Source organism: Haplochromis burtoni, unplaced genomic scaffold (assembly GCF_018398535.1).
Source record: "Haplochromis burtoni strain Fernald_Lab_line unplaced genomic scaffold, NCSU_Asbu1 Contig_473, whole genome shotgun sequence".
NCBI lineage: Eukaryota > Metazoa > Chordata > Actinopteri > Cichliformes > Cichlidae > Haplochromis > Haplochromis burtoni.
Window position 1 is genome coordinate 208,288 of NW_024582834.1, and position 23,079 is coordinate 231,366.

A 23,079-nucleotide genomic window follows, 5' to 3' on the forward strand; every position below is an offset into this window, starting at 1 on the left:
CCCCCCCCCAGCGTGCTTGCTTGGCTTCACTGTTGTGATTCATGAGTTAACAGGCGACATGTCTGAAAGTGCTGAACTATGTCCTCCTCTTCAGTTCCCCCTCCCTTGTTTCCTCGCTGTCTCTGTTTCTTTTAAGCACTTACCCTCCTTTTAATCCACTTTGTCTCTTCCCACTTTTAAACTGTAGTGTTTTATCATGACAACGAGCTGAATCAAGACGCCATTAAGTCAAACCCGAATTCCACAGCGAGCAAAGGCCTGTGTTGGACATTATAACAGCACGGACTTCCTCCTTTAGCTCATCTATTAATGTCATCATCTCAGTCTCATTAGGAAGTAGCTGCTTTCTGCCTTTCAGTCTGGTTTCTATATGAACTGTCATTACTCATGACAGCATGTGTACGTGAAACACATGACGAGAAGAGCTGCTGTTATGAAGAACGAATAAGAAAAGCATTATGTAGGAGGTCAGGGAAATATTGAATGCATATTTTACTAATAATTCAAGAAATCATGTCCATCTGTTCTGTCTCGAGAACCACAGAACCACAGTGCTGCTGGGGCACGAGCAAGTGGGGTGTTGATTTGGATGAGTGGTACTTATATTTTGATTCAAATAAATCCTTCATGGTCAGTATTTCAGAGGCACAAACATATTCTCATGATTGCTTTGCCATCTTTGTGATGACATCCACTGACAAATGCATCCTCACTCTGAAAACTCTAAAACCGATTTTATTTCTGAAAGTCTGAAGCAGGAAGGTGGGTGGGGGGCAAAATGTCACCTGCTCAAAAACTCAAAGTAGACATGACAAAGACAGATGGATGTATTTTATTTATTTTTATCTTTGGTTTCCGGTGACAAATGATTTCAGTTCCTCAGTCCTGTGGCAACCCACAGTTTTCCAGCTTAGGTACGCATTCATGCTTCGCTCAAAACAGCAAAGTAACGATTATCCATGAAAATATGGTCTTTGAACTGTGCACAAATTATTTAAAAGCTCAAAAAAACTAAATCTTGTAAAAATAATTTAACAGCATTTTGATGACATCTTGCTTTTGTGGTTTCTTTGTTGAAACAGGATGAGGTTTACTAATGTTTTTGAAAGGGAAGTATTACTTTGTAAACTTTGTAAACTCTTAAAGATGGTAAAATGTTCAGGAACTAATCAGCTGCGAGTTTTCATTCTGTGATTAAAAAAATGTGTTTTTTCTTCTGAAGAGAACAAACAAACTTGCCACTGTTACTCGAATCCTTTGAATGAACGATTTTCTTTTTCTTCCCTTCCCTCTGCGTCTCTGCCAGCTTGTTTGAAGTGTGTCTCCGGCAGCCAGTAAGATTCACTGTGTCGATAACAGTACGACAATCAGTGGGAGTGATACAGATGTCCGAATTGGCTCCCACTAAAAAGAAACCCCCGAGTGAGTCTGTTTCATCCTTTCCTTCTTCACGGGGCGGTTAAAGTCGTCAGTAACCAGGTCTGAAAATGGGCCACATGTGGTCACAAAGCAGCTGCGATTATTTTGACCTGCTGCCGTTGAAAACATGACAACAGATATGTGCAGTAGCAGCCACATGTTGCATGCAATGACTTACTTTAGATTTTATAATCATGTCAATGCAAAAATTGGTAAAACACAACACAAGGGCCTGCTTCTGAGCCACAATAGCTGGAGCAACCATTGTTGCACTCTACTAGTTAAATGTCATATTGCAGACAGTAACTTCAGCAGTGGATGGAAGCCAGTGCATGCTTCACATAAGCATGGTTCCATTTGTTTGTGTATTTCTCTACAGAGAATCAATGCAGATCGTTTAACAGCGAAATTTACCAGGAATAGGTATGAAAAGGCTTTGTTTTCTGTTTGCATCACTCATTCCACAGTGTCACTACAGCTTTGGCAAGTAGTTTGCTAGTGACTTCAGACAGACAGGTTGATGTCTCGCATGCAAATTAGCAGTCACTGCGACCAAATCAGTCATATGGGGGAATTAGGTGAAGTGCTGCTTTGCAACCGAATTCATTCTAGTGAGGCCTATGCAGGAATTACAGACACTAACCAAGACAACTGCACTGTGGGTCACCTGCGATTCAACATGTGAAGTTTGAATTTATGCTTCTCATATACTCATAGAAGCACAAATTGTAATACACAGTAAAGGTATCAGACAACAACAGCAAGCTGTACCAGAGAGCGTTCAAGAGAAAGTCCCTGGAGGCTAACTACAGAATGCTGAGCAACATTTAAAAGGATTGCACAATTTCCAACATAATATCAGCACCAAAATATTCAGAAATTCTCTCCAGGTACATTTGTGTAATGAAATCAAACAATTTCTGACAGAGGCTCAGACGGTATATTCACAGGTGTCAGACTTGCAGACATTTTCAAGACGTTCCAAACAATATTATGTTATTAATAACATGCTCAAGGTTTATTTTTCCCTCTCCTGCTGCCGTACTAAGTAACTGCTGATGGCATTCAGCTGCAGAATAGTTTCTATAGGAAACACATCACTGGGGTTTTAACAGACTGAGTCATCCTCTTATTTAAAGCTGCAGTGGGCAACGTGAATATGCGTCAGTGCACGGAAACAACATAATTTCAGCATATTGTTTTTAAACTGTCTGACAGGAAAGAACGTCTGCACCTTACCTGTGCTCTGCAGTAAACTGGCCAATGACTGTTCACAAAAGTATTTTAGTCCACATTTCATCCTGTGTGCTTTTTTTTCTCTTCCTTCTAATTTGCTGCTTTAAGTTATTGTTATCAGATGATCGATATTAAATAACCGGCTTTAACGTTAACAGTGCAGGTGTGGAAAGTCTGAAATTACATCAAGTTTGAAATTGTGGACGATCATGTGTAGGGTGGAAAGAATGGCATTCGTTGCTCCAGAAGAGTTTGGACATCTGCAGAATTTAGTTCTGAAGTTGTTCGTGTTGAACAGCACAGCCCCCTGCCTTCTGTTCAACTTTTCCTCTTTCATTTAACCGTAGGCATGTAACAAATACTGTGCAAAGTACCAGGCGATGCAACAAAAATGATTCAATTTTGACAAACTGACGAACTCCAAACTGCCAATTTTGTGTTCCAGTGAAAACCCATACCCTTGTTTACCTTCCTTTGTGATTGATGTCACTATATATGACAAGTAGTAAGAACAAGCAGTATGTTGCAAAATTCAGGAGGGACCATGTATCACTATGTCATAGTTTTTAAGCTCAGTGTAGCAGTCACTCTGAATGATGCCTCTCTTGATGTCAGACTCTCATGCCAATAAACAATCCACACACCCACAAGTAGAAACACACACTCTCCCACTCATGACCACAGCCTCATCCCCTGTGAGTGCATTTCCTGCACTGTTACCACTTTTTATGTTTCTAATTTCTACTTTAATAGCTATTCTGGCCCTTGTTTTACTACATTGTGCAACTCTGTCTCTTCTCATTTGATTTACATCCCATAAACTCAATAAGATGAAACTTTAGAAAGAAAAAAAAATGTAACGATATATTTTGTTCTTAGGTTTGGTGATTGCTGTTATTAAACTGTCGAGATCCTGGTGTTGATGTCACAAACACAGAAGTGTATAACAGAGGCCCTTTGCTCTGAGACTCTGGCCTTTACACTATCAGATCATGAACCACGAGCGCTTCAGCCGGCGCACAGCAGTCAGATCTTTTTATTAACTGGTTGTGAAAGACCCAAACACAATCCTGCCTCCCTGCTGCAGATCTCCATAAGGCATAATAAAATACATCATTGTGGTAAAAGCATTCCCAAAGATTCCCATCACTGCAGCCAATGCTACAAAAATCATTTCCCAATTATTCTCAACCGGGGAATAAAGTCGGAAACAAGAACCCAAAGTTGTTAATCTGAGGCCTTCGCACAGATGTGAAGACAGACGGCAGAACACCACGGCAAGATTTCAAATAGTCACTAATTGGGCTCAGGCCACACTCACCGTTCCATCCTCCTGATGTTAGTGCTGCTCTCTAAAACGGTTATTATCACTGAGACACCAAAACGCCACTGAAACAACAAGACCAGAGGAAACCCTGTGCATAATCATGAGACACAGAAGTGATCTGACAAAATAACATCGTAATCTGCAAACTCAAGGTCCCAGAAGTCATCCTTAGAGATTTCTTTTTCCTCCTGAAGGAAAGGTGTATGTCATTTAGTCAGTTTGTTTGTCTGACAAAATGTCATTTTTAATTTTTGTGTGATGGTCGACACCAACAACAGAGCATTTTAGTCGATAAAGGGCTTGGACATGAATTGAGCTGCGGTTTGGGGAAAGCCTGGAGGGGGGGTTGGCGGTGGTTCCCAGGCCTTGTAGATCCACATGTACTAAATAAGTGAAGTGAAGAAGTTAAAGAATTGAAAAGGGGAGGGAGGGTGGAGCACATAAACCTGAACAAACAGCTTGTAGAACTGGCGGGACGTATAGATAAAAACCAAAAGGAGCGTGTTTGGAGGCGTGATCCCGCTCCTGAAATTCAGATACTTTGTCTCCAAATACTAGGCCACGGGAGACACCAGTACCTAGGTTGGATAAACATTTGACCTTTACTGTTAGCACCCAAGGAGAAAGTTGACCTTAAATGATACATTTCAAGAAACCATATAGATTAATATATCATATGGAAGAGCATGGATAGAGCTGTACAACCTGCGTTTTACTTTTTCAATACATCACTCTATGATGTCACAATGACACCATAAAGTTTCTCCAAAAACACAACACGTGTCATGACCCTGTGCCTTCTTGGCTGACTCTGTATGGCTACAAGTGTTTCTGTTGTGTTGCGTCTCTCGCTCTACCGGGGCGTAGTCATGACGACTCCAGCCCCTGGCTCAGACACCTGCAAGCAATCGTCTCATCACCACGCTCACTTCTTAAGGCGGCTGCCGAGAACGCTTCTTCGCTGGATTATTGTGTAACACTCGTCAGTGTCATTGCAAGTCTGAGCTTTTCCACGAATTTCTTTCGTGCCGCAACTTACCTGTTCTTCCTCCCTGTGCCAGATTTCTTGTCAGCCTGAGTACCGCTGTTTGGTGAGCTAAAGCCGGAGTCCGAGCTAACCTGAGCATCAGCGAAGGATTGTGTACATAGCCCCGTGTGTCCCCTTCCCGTGGCTGTGTTCCCCGGAGACCCTCTTCTCGTACCCCCTCACCTGTATATATCTGCACCTGGTGTCTGTGTGTAAATAAATTGTGAAACTTTAAGACGGTCTGCCTCCGAGTCTCTCCTGAGCCTGACAACACGTGTCCATGTCTTAAAATCACAATGACAATGACACAAAAATATGAATATACCACACTAGATATCCATGTAACAATGCTGACATCAGCAGTAATGGTCTAGGAAAATAACGCACATTATCGGGGATTTTAATATTGACATCTTTTCTGCTGACGACAGCATAAAACAGTTTGAGTATAGCCTTCACCCTTCAGGGGAAGTTATTCTCTCTGAGCGCTCTTGTTTTCATAGCACACATGATAATATCATAAATAATCGAGACATTATTGTTTCTGTAAACATCTGAACAGCTTTAGTTAAAGGGTTTCCCTCCACTCCCTTACACTCGCATTTCAAGAATTATTCATTTGCCAGAAAAGACAAACCACAAGACTTAACCAACTCAAACCCACGACAGCAAGAGGGTCGTGGGTTCTCCCCATGTGTGTGCTCAGAGTCATACATGTAAGGTTAACTACTGATTCTAAGCTGGCTGTAGGTGTGTGGTTGTCTGTCTTGCTGTGATCAGTTAGCATCCTTGTCCTATGGCAACTGTGACAGGCTCCAGCTGAGCGTAACCCTGAATTGGACAACACGAAGAAAATGGACTGATGGACAAAACAAGCAACAGTCAAATTGTTAATATGATTCACATTTTGTATAGAAATCTTTAAAGTATTCATGTTCTTAGTTCTATCAGCTACAATACTAATGAAGTGAAAATTTGATACTCTTGCAGCCCTCGTACAAATATGCTATATTGCTCATACAAATCCAATAATAGTGAGGTCATAAAAAACGTATTCTCCCCACAAAGTCTTTGATGTCTCATCTATTACTCAGATTAAAACCACAAACTGAAACTATGACGTTAAAGCACAGAATCATCGATCGATTATCAGCAACGTTTACTTCCTCTGAGATATTTGTTATTGCGTCCTCTAAAAGATCAGATAAGAGTCTTTCAACATCGCTGCAATGTTAACGATGTATTTAGGAACAAGTAGCAGCTCAATAAGAGCCGAATTGTCAGCAGTTGTGTTTAGACTGAAGGAGGCTGACTGGGAGATAATGGGGGTCATTACGCTGTTATTATTGCTGTCAGTGGGGTCTGCTCAGAGCTGTTTGATGTGTGGCTGTGAAGGATGATGGAGCACAGGGCAGTAGCTCAAAGACCAGGTGTTTCTCTGAGCGAAGATCAAAAAGTACTCGTGAAAGCTGCTCAGTGTAGTTTGTTATTACTCCGCTGGCTGTGCGTCCAGGACATGTTTTGAGTTCAGAAAACACTTTAAACTGTACAGACATGTTGTTCAATGAAGCACGACAAAGAGTCACTGAGTGTGGCGCGTTTCTTCCCGTGGCGTCAGATAACCATCAGATTCTGCCTGTGTGGGTCTAGTCACACACCAGGTCTCCTTTGGTCACTGATAGATAGCGTCACTGTGCTCGGGGCCAAAAAGTCCATACTGGGACAGAAGTGGGTGGGTGTGTCAGGTGGGTGTGTCCACAGCAGCACTGTCAGGTATAATGTCTCCCAAAGTAACACATTACTGTACATGTTTCAGTAGTAATGTAACTATACTGGCTTGAGTAATGACATCACAATAACAATAATGTTATTACTTGTATTAGGTTCTTAATAGTGTCATTATCTGACAGTGCGTTTCAGGCCATTTATTGAGTAATGCCATAAAAAGTAAAGTAAGTTACAGAGTAGTGTAACAAACTACTTTCTTTGGATAGTAATTAGGTAACGCACTGCAGAACTTTTAGGAAAAGTAATGCGGAATGTGTAATATGTTACTGTTTTTGAGTAACAGTGCCCACACTGCACACTTCACACTGAGAATGTCGGATTTGGGCTGGAAACCCATCTCACTGATACCATAGCTCAGGGTGCCACGTGCTACATGATCAATGATCTGATCATGTATCAGCTCACAGTTCCAGGTTGGATCTTCTCTTTGGATTTTTACTTGTGAGTCAAATCTTGACTTATTGTTAAAGTAATTCAAAAGCTGTGATTTTATTTAATTTTTATGAATAAAGTCTAAATATTTACCAACAAACATAAACAACTATGCAGATATTCTTTTAAAGGTGTTCATGACGGGATAAAATATCTGGAAACTAATTGACACAACTTTTTGTTTTTGTCTTTATTTGCACATTTACATACTTATACGCATATAAAGAGTTTGTTTTCCCAACTTTGAAGTATTTGAGCACTCTGCAAAGATGCGTGTTGCTGTTGATAAAATGTTTCTAATAATTTATTTAAATTTAATGAAAACATTCACTAGCTACGTGCTCCAGACATGTATCATAAACTGGCCTGTAAAACAGCTCATAATGGAGGCCATATGAAGTATTTTAATTTGAGCCAATTTCTCAATAAAAAATTCATATTTTCCATAAATGCAGAGTATTTTGAAATAACATTTGATGTCATGCTGACTTAATAAATATGATTTTATGCTCCAGGACAATCCTCAGGCTCATATAGTGAAGCATGACTAATAAAATATTTATCCTTTGCTATAAAATCAAACTTTCTCCGTCTTATCCCACCACATTTTTCATGGCTGCTGCTGCTCTGGCTTAGTCTCTCTGCAGAGGGTTATCATCAGCAGAACCTTTGACCACATCAAAGCATGGCATGGTAGTGGCAGCAGTTGATAACCGTGCTGTGATCTAACCACAGTGGCTTTCCTGTTTCGTTCTCTTCGTCTCTCAGGCACGGCTTCATTTGAAGTCAGTCATTTGGCAGAAAACTAAACAAGCCCCCTGTTAACTACCTCACTTACTTCTGTTTACAGACCAGATTTTGAGAAAACCACCAAACGGCTGCAGAGGCCAAACAGTGTCTGAGTGAGTGGTAACACTTGAGATCAACACATTTGCAGTTTACTGTTGCCGGTAAAGAAAAGTGTGCATTATTTTATTCATATAGAAAAGATTAAAGAATAAATAAAAGCCATAAGAAGAATTTTTAGGTACAATACCTGATTCAAGAAATATTTTATTGTTCTTTATTGTTTCACAGAAATATAAAACAGTAATAAAATATAAAAGTTAACTTTTCATAAGCAACCTGCAGAAGCAACCTGAATTTGCTTTTCGAGACCACGTTAGTAAAGTTCAAACCAGAGCTGTTGTGTTGGAGTCTGCTCGGTCTGGGTCAGTTTGCTCATTCAAACTGATTATAATTAGTGCTGTTGATAGCTTAAGTTCAAGGTCCTACATTAATATTTCTTCAGGATTGATCCATAATTTCTGCCAGGACGGAAACAGAAAACAGAGCCAGGTCCAGAGCGAAGGTGCCAGAGCTCTGTGCAGCATTTCCAACACAATCACTAGTGAGTGCCCTGAGTTTACTCGTCCCTAAGGACCCCAAAGCGCTTTACATATCCAGTCATCCACACATTCACACACTGGTGATGGCAGCTACATTGTAGCCACAGCCACCCTGGGGCGCACTGACAGAGGCGAGGCTGCCGGACACTGGCGCCACCGGGCCCTCTGACCACCACCAGTAGGCAACGAGTGAAGTGTCTTGCCCAAGGACACAACGACCGAGACTGTCCAAGCCGGCAACCTTCCGATTACAAGCCGAACTCCCAACTCTTGAGCCACGATTGTCCCAGTCTAGTCCAAGACTACAGAGTTGGAGTCAGTCTGGCTACAGGATGAGACATCTAAAAGATATAGAGGACCAAAACAGCAAGACTATTTATCTCTATTCTTCATTTATACCATTAAAGCTAGCCAGTGGAAATGCTAATGCTAATGGTCACAACTACGTTTACCAGTTAGTTGCCGTTTGGTCGAGAAATTGTAATTAAATCAGTTTCTGTTTGTGGTGTGGCTGTTATAACAGAACAGTAGACTACCTAACAGATTCAATGACCCACTGCTGTGGCATGGTGAAGTCAGGTTTGTTGGCTCACAGCTGTTCACTGATGCCATTTCATCTTCTTGCAACACTGCATGAGCAGCTGCCTCTTCTGCAGTCTGGATCTAACCAATGTTACAGACCACAGCTTTAAGGTTTTGATTTGTGACTTCCTGAGCCCTGAGAGAGGAGTTTTGAATACAAAAGAAACACAAATACTGAGAAGGAGTTGAACAAATAGAGTGAGTCCACTGTGCGTCAGTTAAGAGGGTTGGGGGAATTAGATACTTCTCTGTGATTCGACCGAGCTCTGTGATTTAGAAGCAACACAGCTGTGGTTCAGTAGAAACCTCGGCTGTATGCAACTTAACACTGATGTTATTACTGGAAGGTGACAAATTAAAAGAAAAATATCAGCATTTGGATGGATGCACTTCACAGCAGCAATGGCCATCATTTATATTCAGCTGTTAGTCCAAAGCAGAGTGACCATCACTGGACTCAGTGAGCAGCCATCACCACCATCATTCAAATATAAAATGATATAGTTTGGAAGTCAGCAATAAGGTCCAGGTGGCCCAGAGCATCAACGCCGAGGAGGACGGACGCTGCTCCTGTGCAGGGCTAAGACACTTTAGGTTGTGTTTTAGCTAATGTGCCTCCTTTTCTACTCATGACAGTGTTTTGTTTTTGTTTTTTTGCCTGTACTTTCTGTAGATAAAAACTTAAACGTTATTGCTGTGCACTTAATTATCTGTTCTCTTGAAACCTGATTTAGTGTTTTCTTCTGCAGGAGACTTTAAATACTTTTGAATAGGTATTGGTTTCTAATTAACACCAACTTCAAAGTCTTGGTTTCAATGCACAACATAAAAATCTGTTTGTTCAAAGGATTAATTTATGATTAGGAAATTTACTTTAACTCTGAACCTTTGACTCGTTGATGCTTTGATGGTTTATCTTTCTGAAGGGAGGACAAGAAACGGAGACAAAGTCAGCAAAGAAAAAAGAAAGTGGAGACGTTATCTTTTAACTGAACTGAATTAAAGCTCAGATGAGGTGAAGGTGACAGCTTGCACTGATGTTCTTAAGTGAGACACCGATTAGATCCCGACAGCTGACCCTAACTCCACCCCTAAGGTTAAAGGTCACTGTTGATCTCCTGTCGGGGTGCTGCAGACCTCAGCTGTGGACTTGACCCGAGTCTCCTCCGGGCTTTAACATTGTGGGTGGCAAACACACACATGCTCACACACAAGGCTCGTTGAAGACGTTGGAAAACTCTCAGAGGGTTAATCCAGCGAAACACTGAATTTACACTCAGATTAACAGCCTTCCAGAAAGCAATTCCATCCCTCCAACAGCTACCACGAAAACAAAAAAGAAACACTCAGCTATGGTGGGCAGCAGAAACGATAAAACTCTTAGTCGCTCCATTTACACCGGAATGTATCTAAAGCCACAATTTAATGTATCCACTGTAATCGCAGCAGATCTGCTTTAAACTGTTACAATGAGAAAATCTGATTCAAAGACCCTTTGGTATTCCAGCAGGTTGCAAAGGTGCAAATTTTGATCACGTGACCAGCATTAAAGACACGTAAAGAGTGCACAACACATAGGACCCCCCCCAAAAAAAAACCCCAAACAATTTATGAAAAAACTGACAGAAAAATGATCTTTCCACATCCCTGCTTCTAAAAACAGGCATTTTCTTCAGCACAGGCACTTTTACTCATTTTCTTCCAATTATTTCTTTTTGTTCAGCTGGCTTTGAAAAATGGATTTAACCGTTTTTAAAAGAATAGCACTAATATTAATAATAAAGCGGCAATAAAAAAAGCCCAACCATGCAACTGTAAAATACACTGGCACCAGTACATTTTACATTTGTTCACTAAAAACAGGTGCAGCAAACGTTCTGAAAACATTAAACAGTTTGTAATACCACTGCTAAAGTGTACGCAGCCATCAGCTGGCAGCTACAAAGCAGCGCCTCCCGTTAAGTCTTAATAGCACACGGGACTTTAGTCTGTTTCAGAGGCTCGGCTAGTTTTGGCAGTCAGGGCTCTGATATTGGGAAATGATCTACTGAGGAAAGATCAGTGGAGTCACTGACATGATTTAATCAGATTTAGTGGAGATAAAGTCATTGAGAGTTCAGCCATGTGCTCTGTTTGAACGGGAAAAACCTGCTAACATGTGCGTGGGCTTGATAAACCTTTTCCAGTAATCTTTAGGGGTTTTCCTCTGAAATGAGTTTCTTTGCATCCCTAAAAGTGTTTGAAGCACAAATTAAAATAGATAAAATTACTATGAAATGATTAGAAATAACATGATAAAGCACCGGTTTCTGTCAAATAAGGAAATAACCAATGCTGTCAGTGTACACGGAGCAACCATTGTCAAAGCCACGAGTACTTACTCCACCAAAGTTAAATTCTTAGCCAAGGTGATGGTAAGGCATCTGATCATTGCTATGTATCAAAGACTGAAATCTGACAGAGTCTAGTTATAAATCAACAACTGACGTCAGTAATTTGGTGCTAAATAACATTTTTGCTTAACTTTCTCACATCAATAAATAGTAATAAAGGTGAAATTATGACATATGTTAAAGTGCAGAATATTAAGGATTACTCTGGAAGTACAGCAGGATGGTGGTTCTGGTAAAAGACTGGAACTCAAAGATCTGCTACTGGGAACCAGACAGTCTACCTTTGTTTGAGTTTTCCAAACAAAAATCCTCTTTTCACTAAACTACTTACCTCAATTTCTCCTCCATTTCTCTGCGGCTCTTTCCTCGAGACCATTTGCACCACCTCACTTTGGTTTTACGTCTGGCACATCAGCACGCTAGCTAACAGCCAGCTGAAACAACTTTTTTTAAGCAGGCCAAAGTTTAAGGCTCTTTAGTCACTTCCTAAATTTATTAGGATACCAGCCTGTTTGAAAATTATGTGAATTGTGATACATTAAGGAAGTCGCAGATTTTTCTTCTCTCCACAGAATTAGCAGCACATGTCAACTTTGCGGTGGCCGTGACGGATGCAGCCAACGTCTTCAGAAAGTTAAATAAATCTGCCAAGACAGCAGCGTTATTCATGCAGCTGCTGTCATTCTACGAAAGCTTTAAATGATTCTAATGATGATGAATGGGAACTCCCTGCACGCAGATCCCTTTAGAAATGTTTTCTTTAGCTAATCTTATTTAATGGATCAACATCTCCTGCTGCAGCCAAATCACTTCAATCTGCACATCAGCAGGCGACTGACTGGAGGTTTAACTGTGGGGAGGCGATGGAGGAGAGAGGTAAACCCAGGAAGATGCTGTGTGGTCTGTCTTTAAAGGGATCCAGTTCATATTTGGGTAGTAGCTCAGATTTAAATACAAACTGTGTAAGTACATGAAATTGATTTGATTGGTATATTTGAATAAGGGAACCAAAGGAAATTTCTTCAGTCATCCATTCTCCGTATCAGTTCATTAGTGTTGTGCAACCAAGAGTTTGCAGTTCATTTCCAGTTTGAGAGCTTTGTGTTGTTTCACTTTTACTTTTGATTTCTTTATTACATTTTATCTGAAAGAGATGATGCATTTAACATAGTTTCAGTATAGAGCATAAAACCTACACAAACGGGGACGCAACCGATTCTAAAATGCTTAAATGCAGTCGCCCCAAAAACCCAACACCATGCAGCTCGACCTGGGTGTGTCGGATAAAAGCTGATTGGTTGAAAAGAGGGGCAGAACAGGAAAGAGAGGAACAGCAGAGTTTACAAATTGGGGGAAGTATGGGGAAAAAACAAAGCTAAAAATAAGTGTCAGCAGTAAACACGTTTCACGGTTTTTAAACACTCAGTTTCACTTCAGTGTGCGTTATAGGTTCACTGTACTCTGCAGCAGGCTGAAGGAACAACAACACCACGATAAAAAAGCACACTGCAGCGAGTACACGGCTACAACACGCAACCTGCAAAGTAATCGTATGACGACCGCAGAACCCGTTCAAGATACTAGAAACAAGACTTTTCTCACTATGACATCACAGCTTCAACGCCAAAAAGCACCTTGTGAGTATCGCAGGGCGTCAAATCTGCGAGTGAGAACAGACTGACCTTCCACTGAGCACAGTTGGTCTTAATCCTCTTTTCCACCAAAGTGGTGCTGTGACGGCAACTGTAGAAAACCAATCCACACGTTAAGGTCTGAGAATCAGCAGCATGCAGAGGTGGATTTCTTGTGGTCCGCCCTCCTGTGGCTACCAGTGTTGATGCTTCCAACAGTTTTGGCACAAACACTGATCTGAATGTTGTTGGCTGCAGATTAGGAACCAACACCAAAGTAAGAAGCATATTAAATTAAAGAGTGAGAAGACAGAGACTCTTCTGGTTGTAACTAAAAGTCTTTTTGTAAATGATTGGTTGGGTAATTCTCTTTGTATCATCAGTTCTCTGATCTCTCCTTCATCCCAGGTTAAGATGTCAGTCGAGTTTTCGATACCACCTTAAATTTTGAAACACAGATCAGTAATCACAGCCTGGATATTTCTGCTTATGTAATATCAGTCGGTTGTGTCCGTCCCTCACAGCTAGCAGTACTGCTATTCTTGTACATGTGCTGGTTACATCTTAGATTGATTATTGTAATTCTGTCCTCTCTGCTTTACTGCATAAAGTCTCCATAGACTTCAAATTGTTCGAAACTGTTTATGCCATTTCTTGAACATATAACTGCTGTGCTGCAGCAGTTTGATTGGAAGCCTGCAAAATATTGCTTCATTTTAAGATTCTGCTTCTGATTTTGAAGCCTCTCCATTACCTCTGATGTGCACATCAGTATTCCCTCCTGTAGATCCTCCTATGTTACCCTCACTTTACCACGGGATTTAAAGATTTCACTTTTTTCTCTCTCTTGATTTGTATTGTTGACTTTGTAATTTTATGATGTATTGATGTAAAGTTACTTTTTGCGTCCTATGATTCAGAATGATGATTCAGTCAGCAGCCCGTACTTTGAAAAAGACCAAAGCTATGATCTGTGATGAAAGAAAAACTGGGAAAGTGGTAACATGATAAGAAATGTAATGGATGAATGCTTAATTTCATCATACAACAAGGATTTCTGCATCAATCCTGCAGCACAAACGTGAGATAATGGAGGAACAATGGCATTACAAGTGCTCAATTACAGCGCTGACTGCGCAACCAAAGCTCAGCTGAAAGTAGATTAGATTAGACAGAATTGTAGTTTGTAAGGACAACAGAAGGGAACACACTCATTGTTTTTCTCCTGATTGGAAGCAGACACCACATGTCCCAGAGTGATTACCTGGAACTTTGATCTCTGGCCCACAGATCACCACACACCAAAACCTAAACGGTTTCTGCTGAAAATCACACAGCTGCTGGAGCTTGAGCGGTGTGTGTCGGAGGAATCCCGAGTTGCTCTGACATTACCACTCACTGGATGGTTTTCATGCTTTTCTTCCTATCAAAGAGTTCAGTGCTCCATGATAACACACCCATCATCATATGTGGTAACACAAACACACACACACATTCTCTTGATACTTGCAGTCTCTAATCACCGTGTTATTTTGATTCCACTGTTATGAATGTACCCATTGGTATTATGTTGTGGTATTTGTGGGAAAACACAAGAAAAGAAAGTTCCTGTATAGTTTTACAGATGTTTTCTGGTGAATACTTTCATTTCTCCCCAGTTAAACAGGATCGTAAACACAGTTTTCTTTTCCCTTTCTCAACATCTGTTATAAATCTGTAACTTTATGTTGACGTGACCTTTAATGGAAAGATAAGAAGCCAGTTTGTGTCTTACCTTCTGCAGCCACTGTGTGTTGTTTTCCATCGTGCTCTCCAGGTGTTGCAGTTTCTGAGCCGACCATTCGCTGTCAGCAGGCGGCGAGTCTCTCTGAACGACACCCGGCCCGCCCTGAAAGCCACCATAGTGTTGCGTCTGTGATGGCGACCCTCCACCGGGGCATCCGTCCAGCTCTGGCAGGATGAAGGTGTAGCTGCACTGGCCGTGCTGGATGCGGTGCAACTTCCTCCTTTTCTCGCCGGCGCCGCCACCACTTCCTCCTCTCCTTCTTCCAGATACTCCTCGTTCTGCGCTGCCTGCATCAATGACAGCTGACAAAGTCCAAAGGAGTAGAACGACCAGCAACCCCCGGCTGAGACTTAAGCCTTTCATGACACTCTCTTTAATTATATGAAAGTGTTGATTTCTCAGTGCAGAAGAGGGTCAAAGGAAGCTCATTCACACTCTGACCCCGATTAAGTTTAGGAAAACGTCTGTGTGCAGGATATGAACAAGAGTGTCAGCACAGTCTGTCGTTAGTTTGATCTCCTCTGTTTCAATCACAGTTTTTGGAAAAGAAAGCCGAAAGCATCTCTGGCCTCACACTGAATGGTCTCCTTCATTTGTGGTGACGATGTCCAAGGATTCCTCCCTCCTCTGTCTTCGTTGTTTGGTCGTAATCGTGTTTTCTGAGGCCGGGTTCTTCAAGGTAATAAAGACTTTTTAGGGCTCATATATTAGCTCAACTGATCAGCTGTTGCATGTTTTTTCCTTAAGGTATCAGGTGCAGATCCAGATCCACTCTGCAAAAAATATGGAAGAACCCAAAGCTACAAATTTAAAAGCAGAAGTAATGTGAAGATGATGAGCAGTTGTGTCCAAACAGTCTGTGAAGCTGAAGAGCTAAATATCTTTGTACTCCCACTCTTCTCTGGTGGCTCCAGTTTTAGAAGTGGCTGAAGGGAATTGCCTCTGCCCCCTTCTTATCTGCGCTGGCTGAGAAGAGGAGGAATGAGAGAGAGAAGAGGGGAGAGAGAGAAAGGACTGAGGAGGAGAGGGAGGAGTGGACGGACAGGAGACCTGAGGGAGGTCTGTTAGAGTACCCTCTCTCTGTTAGTGGGCTGAGACGAAATGAAAGGAGGAAGGAAGGAAAGAGTGAGAAGTAGCCAGAAAAGAAGAAGAAATGTGAAGATTAAGGGAGTGAAAAAGAGTCAGATAAGGAATACAAATGCTGAGAAAGACAAAGTTTGAAAAGAAACTTAACTGCTGACAGACAGAGAAAAGACACTGAGAAAGAACGTGATAGAAGAAGAAAGAGAGATCTAAAAGAGGCTCCTGTAATCTTCTTTCCTGACTGATCTCTCAGTTCTGAAGAAAATCCTGATGCCTTGTATGGTCATTCAAACGGAGCTGGCAGCCAGAGACATTTCACTTTGTCCACTAAACACAACCATGCTCAGGGGCATCGTGGGACATCAGGAGGCCAAGGAAACCCACGCAGTCTACGTACTTAAAGCTGAAACGCTTTCTCAGTCGCAGGATGTACCCCCTCAACGCCTCTCATCTGTCCACATGGAACCACATACAAAGATTAGTTCCAGACTGATGGCTTTGTCCCCGGATGATGAAACACAAGCTCTACATGTGGTGGGACAATGTGCGCTGTCAGTTACAGAGTTTATTTGCACAGTGACAAACTGTTTTGCAGAGTGCAGATAAAATTCTTTGATACGAGCCACGAGACAAACAGATTTCTGCGAGAGAATGAAGCCTCCAAAACGGGCTTAGAATGGCAGCTCAGCGTTAGGCGATCAAAGATTGAATGATTCTGTTTTGAAGACTGTGTTTCTGCAAAGATAAAGAGCTGCTCCCAACATCTTACCACCGACAAGTTATTTATTTTGACATAAAGCAGTCCTATTTTCAGTCCGGCCTGACCCTGAGCCTGGTGCACAGAGCTGCACAACATAGAAGAGTCCTCTAATTGCATCATTTCTGTTTATGTTTTAAAAGGAAAATGTTTTTTATTGTGGGGTTGTTTCGGTCTCACTTATTCTCATTCTTTTATTTCATCTGCTTTTCTGTCTGCTCATGTATGGTACAGGTTTTTATTACGTTCTCATTTATTCATGGACAGATTTTGTTTATTTGTGATGAACTCTGACCCAAACAAAGCTGTAAAAAATGCTAATGGTTGATGAATACCCCTGAAAAGCATGATGTTTCATATAATCCTTATATTATCCTCAATATGTGGTGTAATCGCAGTCAGTGAAAAATAATAGAGATACATACTGTCCTGCCCCTAAATTGCTCTTGCTTTCAGTTTAATATTAAATAATAAACTAAGTTATTAGAGAGGAAGTACTGTGGCGGTTTATTCAGAGCATGCAAATCTGAGAATTAGCACATCTGCACAACCCTGATTGTTTTTTTCTTTCGTGTCACTTGTATTGATCAGAGTTTGGTGCTACACTTGCTAACTGATTTTCTGTCTCACTATCTGCTCCAAACAATACGTCTTATCACATACTGATTAGATCTTTTAATCAATGTAAACACTGTGGACACTGATCTTTACTTAACCCTCATCCTATGTGAGAGTGAATGAATAGTGGCATTGTAAAGCGCTTTGGGTGCCTTGAAAAGCGCTATATAAATCCAATCCATTATTATTATTATTATTGACATATTTTACATACATACTGGACCACAGACTGGGTTTACTCAGGACCCCAAGAATAATTGACTGTGAGACACAATCATAATAGAAAAATAAAAATGATAGCACATCTCATTTTTTCTTAAAGTTATGTAATGCCATCTTTCATTGTTATTATTATTATTACAAAGTTACTATTCATTTGCATATGTCATAAAATTATAATCTAAACTTTTCTATAATACAATTTGCAGCTTCTATCCCATCCAGTCCATTTTATTACTTAAACTTTGACTCTTAGTTTGCAGAAATTTCAAGTAAACATTATTTGTTGGAGTTATTTGATGAAACCTGTTCACGGGTCATTTTAACCACAGTATAAAATAAGTGAAACAAACACACAACCAGACAGCCCAGAGATCTAATCTCTCCCGCATGTCCTGGGTCTGCCCTGGGGCCTCCCCACCTCCTTACCTCCTCCCGCTGCCGCTGTCCAAAACGTTTCACCCTGAAGGCTTTCTCGTCCCCTCGGCTGGCTTCTTTGGCTTCGTCCCTCCCAAATGACCAAACTCCTCCTCACCTTATCTCTTTCTTTTCTGTTTTTTTTTGCCTGTCCCATTTGGTTCTTTAGCCGTCAGAATTGTTGTATGAAGACCAACAAGGATACCCAATGGATTTACTTTGCCAAATGGATCATCACAGCCATGCCGTATTAGTCTATTTGATCGACCTTTGTTGTTATTATTTATTTTATTTTATTTTCAGTTGTTACAGACGGGACAGACATGACTGAGGGATAGGAAAGGGAGAAAGAAAGATGAAGGAAAAGAAAAACAGAAGGGGAGAGGGACAGTGAGAGAGGGCACTGTTTTTTCAATCACTACCTGGAGATCATAAAATCTTTGTGATCAGCTCTGTCTTCACCAGCACACCGGTGCAGTGTTCATGTTACTGTAGATGCTGCACCGATCCATCTGTCAATCTCTCACTCCACTCTCCCTTCACTTGGGTGCAAGACCTAAAGTAATTTCCCCATGGGGATCAATAAAGTATCCATTATTATTATTATTATCATTAAACAGGTACTTAAGCAAGTACTTAAACTCAGAAACTCAGGGAAACGACTCATCCCTGAACAGAAGTGGGCACTCCATCCTTTTCCAGCTGAGGACCATTTCTCATCCCAGCCATTTGATACTCAGTTGCAAACCACCCCACTGCAAGTTGGAGGTCGTCTTTTGATGAAGCCAACACAACTATCATTTGCAAAAAAGCAGAGATAAGACTCTGAGACCACTGAGCCCTCCAAACCTTGGCTGAGCCTAGAAACTCTGTCCATAAATATTGTGACTAGAGTCGGTGACAGAGGGCAGCCCCGTCTGCCCAGACTGACTTATTACCGGCGGTGCAAACTAAGCTCTCACTGTGGCCGTACACAGACCAGAACTGACTGAAAACAACTGAGATAATCAGACACAACAATCAATTATAGCATCCAGTTTACCTCATGCAATACTCGGTGACATGGTGGCATGTTACATGCAGAGCAGCCAGGCTTCATGTTTATGATTCAGATGCAAAGGTAAAATCTCTCCAGCTCTCCTTTTTGTGTGTGGCATGACCAGGGCATGCCCCAGCTCCCTCAGGTACAGTAAATCCAGTCATATGCCCAACGTTCTAATAACCTCCAGTTTGAGAAGTTCCATATTCAGATGGTGAAGGCAGCAATGGCAGCTTTTCTTCTTTAAAATGGCAGTGTCCCAATCCACCCTGACTGTGTCGTTATGTCTTTATGTTTAGGAGCCATTGTAAATATAAGATCTCCAGTGTGGTTTTGTTTCCTCCTTTGCTTCAAATCACGGTGGAAGAGCCTTAGAACCAGAGAAATCAGTCTGTACATGGTCTTTTATTTTGAAAATTCACCAGCGTGTTTGAGCTACTACTCTGCTAAACTTCCTCCCCTGATCTCTTCAGCTTCATGCCGAACAATAGGCTTGGGCATTTTTACTGATTCAGAAAGCCAAGCTGCTTTTCTGAGCCTTCCAAAATCAGCAGCTTATTCTGTGAGCAGGGGAAAACTTCCAAGGGGAAGTGTCTACAAAGCTTACCCTGTAGGAATTAGAAAAAAGTTGAGAAGAAGTAAAACTAAACAGGAAACTTGAGAACCAAAGATTACAAAATAAAACAGGAAATGAAAGGACAGCAGCCAATACAAAACTTTCGGATAAAACAAAGGTTACTTTATGCATCTTTTGTTCTGGAAAAACTGTTTCTCATTATTTTAACAACGTTAAAGAAGTAGACATGGATGTCATGACGCAACTACAAAGCCTCCCTCGGTGAATAAGTAAACTAAATTTGATGAGTCAGCTTGGAAGGTTGTTCCTCACTGTCAGTGGAAAATTTGTCAAGTAACTGAAATCAGATCATATCTCATACAGGCAACTTTTGTGGAGCCAGTAAATCTTGGGGAGAAGACTGGAACAACATGCTATAAGATACTCCTGTCCTGTCCAACTCTGGGTCGTGCTGGTACTCGTCTGGACTTTTTTCAGGCTGATATCAGAGGCAGCAGAGGGCACATGAGTCATGAACCAGCCCTTTCACCTTCTCTCTGTGGGGACGGATGGAAGAATGAGATCTTTCCAGTCTCCTTTTTGTCCCTTTTATAAACTTCATGTTTATCTTTATTTGTTGGTCTGGCTTCTTTCTTCTCTGACCTTTCGTGTTATTGGATGCATGAAGTTTGGTAGTTTAGTCATGTTGTCGCAGCTTTCATGACTGAGTGTTTCCGACTCTCTGATGATGTTTGTCAGAGACCGATTGGGCCAAAAATGAAGACTTTGTGTATCTAATCTATATTGGGACAAAACCATAATGCTGTTTCCATTACATGTTTGAGAAGAAACAGCGATAATCTTTATTTTTGCCTAATGTAGTTTGACTTCTTCACTATGAACTCAGTCGCATCAGACGTTTAATGCTTTGTTTTGATTTTACTTGATGTACTTTTAAATATCTCACATCATTTAGTTATGTTATTTCCCATCCATTTATCGAGCCAGAAAAGATTACTAGAGATAAAGCGACAGAGGGGCAAATGAAAACTGGACAAAATAAGGAGAGCCGTGGAGACAAAAAGATTCATTGAAACACAGATTCAGACAAACAGAGACAGAAAAGAAGGAGAGCGGAGGATTTCCTGTCTCGAGGTTTCAGACGATGAGTCTGTGAGAGAATAGGCATCCTGCCGCTTGTGAAGTTTTACTACAATCTGGAGGATCATTCACTGTCCAACAGAGAAGAGAACAGACAAATATGACGTGCATTTCACATTTGCACTGAATGATTAAATATTCTGTGTATTTCTGCATGTTTAACAGCCAAAGAATTCAAAGATGAGGCACAAAGTTAACTTCCAATTAATACAGTTAGACTCCAAGTCTCTGGCATCAGGAGCTCCGTCTGGTTATAACCTGATTCACTTGTGCCTTGAACTGTTGTTGTGTTTTGGTGCTATATGAATAAAATTGAATTGAATTGAACTTGTTGATGATTGTTTTTGTCGTTGACCACTGGTCACTAGAGTGGTCATTCAATGTGACTCAGTGATACTCGTACATGTTTGAGATATAATTCTTTGCTTTTTTTACATGTTGTGCATTGCTATACTTTACTTTAATTTGCTTTGCTCTTTGGACTACTTTTGGATTATTCAACAAACACACAACAACACCAACAAACATTTGAACCCCAGATGCATTCATCTGTATGTGTGTGTGATTTAAATGTTTATTCAAAAATAAAATGCTGCGACTCAGTCAGAGTAGAAAATGAAGTGAATTTGAGCCTCTCTGTTACCTGTTTATAGACAAGCTTCAATTGGAGTTGGCACACGCTCCACCTCACTGCTAGCTTTCTATTAGCATCATAGATTGTAGAGTTGTTTGCATTCGTAGGTGTCTCTCGAGCTTTAATGTCATATTTACAGGTGTAGATTGTTCTTTCAGGATTGAGTGCAGTTTGTTCTTTGCATCACGTTGTTTTCACTTCTCAAAAGTCATAGATCTCTCTGCACATCACACGATTTAAGCTCAAATGATTATTACTGAAGGCATGTTTAAAGATCCTCCTTTTCTATCCAACTGTCATAGGAATAATTGTTTATTCATTGATTAGTACCGTAATATAACAGCTAAATTTATTACAGTAATGTGTTATAGTACTGTATCCTTGGTTAAAGTTAACTATCCAGATACATTTTAAGATATTTTATTTTAAAAAATAAGTAGAAAATTTTTAACTTGCACTGAATTCATGTGAAATTAAACACCTTCATCTTCTATGTGTTTCTACAGAATTCATCGTTTTAGCTGACAATAAGGGATAAAATCCATAAAAATCCAACATGATGTTTCACACTGTAGGTGAACTTTGTAAAGTATCAAGTATAAATATAAAAAAAATAGACAAGCATTATAGACAGGATATATAAATGTTTAAAGTCTACATCAGGTTCATAAGTGTACATTTCAAAATGTAAAACATATATCTGATTATTTTTGACACAAACATTAGCACACAAAATCCAGCCCTTTGTTGTGTCCTGTCTGTTTATTCAGTGCCAATCTTTGCTGTTTCTACTGTGTGAGAAAAAAACACACTTGTAATCACTGCAGATGAACAAACACATGGCTTTTCTCACATTGCTTGGAAAGGTTGAATCTAAACAGAACTCAATTAAAGCTGTCGCTACCAGCTGTGACAACACTGCATTTAAGTTTACTGTAGCAGCTCCACCTGCTGCTGTCTAATAATCAGGTGATGGACATTCAGAGATTTCTGCCAGCACCACATTTAACGGGGTTTGGTCCTTTGTGCTACATGGCACGATGAACTGGAGGGAGGCCAAGGTCTCAAAGGCACAAAACAACAAGTCCAGATGATGTTGGTTGTTAAGGCAAACATGGCACACAGTGTAATGGTACCAGAGACAGCACACAGCCAAAGATTTTATGTTCGAGCCAGGAAAGCTGAACACAAACCTAAACAACAGCAGGGCACTTTTACCACATCCAGCACTCATTGCCAAATAACAACAGACCACACCAGAGGATGGAGACGTGTTCGCTTACACCAAAAACACGAAGAAAAGTTTAAATGGAAGAAAAAGCTGCACTTCAGAGTGTTTGTTTGAATCAAAGACTAAGTCCTTACTTAGATGAAGTGAAATTGTTTGAAGAGAATGCATTATATCTTTGCTTATCTTCTGTTATATAGCCATACAGGTAGAGGATGATCATATTAAACATGTAACAAGTGATCCATGTAATCCTCAGGCTTTTCTTCTCTTGTAGAACCAGTTCACCCCCGAAAAGGTGCTAGAAAGAAGGAGGTAAAGTGACAACATTAAAAGTAAGCAAATAAATATCAAATGT

General features: G+C 40.7%; 1 protein-coding gene across 2 annotated transcripts in view; it reads right to left on the bottom strand.

The window, feature by feature from the left end:
- angpt4 (angiopoietin 4) overlaps window positions 1-15,372 on the bottom strand; it is a 70,671-nt gene extending 55,299 nt beyond the window's left edge. For both annotated transcript variants that reach the window (XM_014341446.2, XM_014341445.2), the window contains exon 1: window positions 14,998-15,372. In XM_014341446.2, coding sequence (XP_014196932.2) covers window positions 14,998-15,372 — 375 coding nt within the window. The remainder of the gene's footprint in view (window positions 1-14,997) is intronic.
- Between the last annotated feature and the right edge of the window lie 7,707 nt (window positions 15,373-23,079).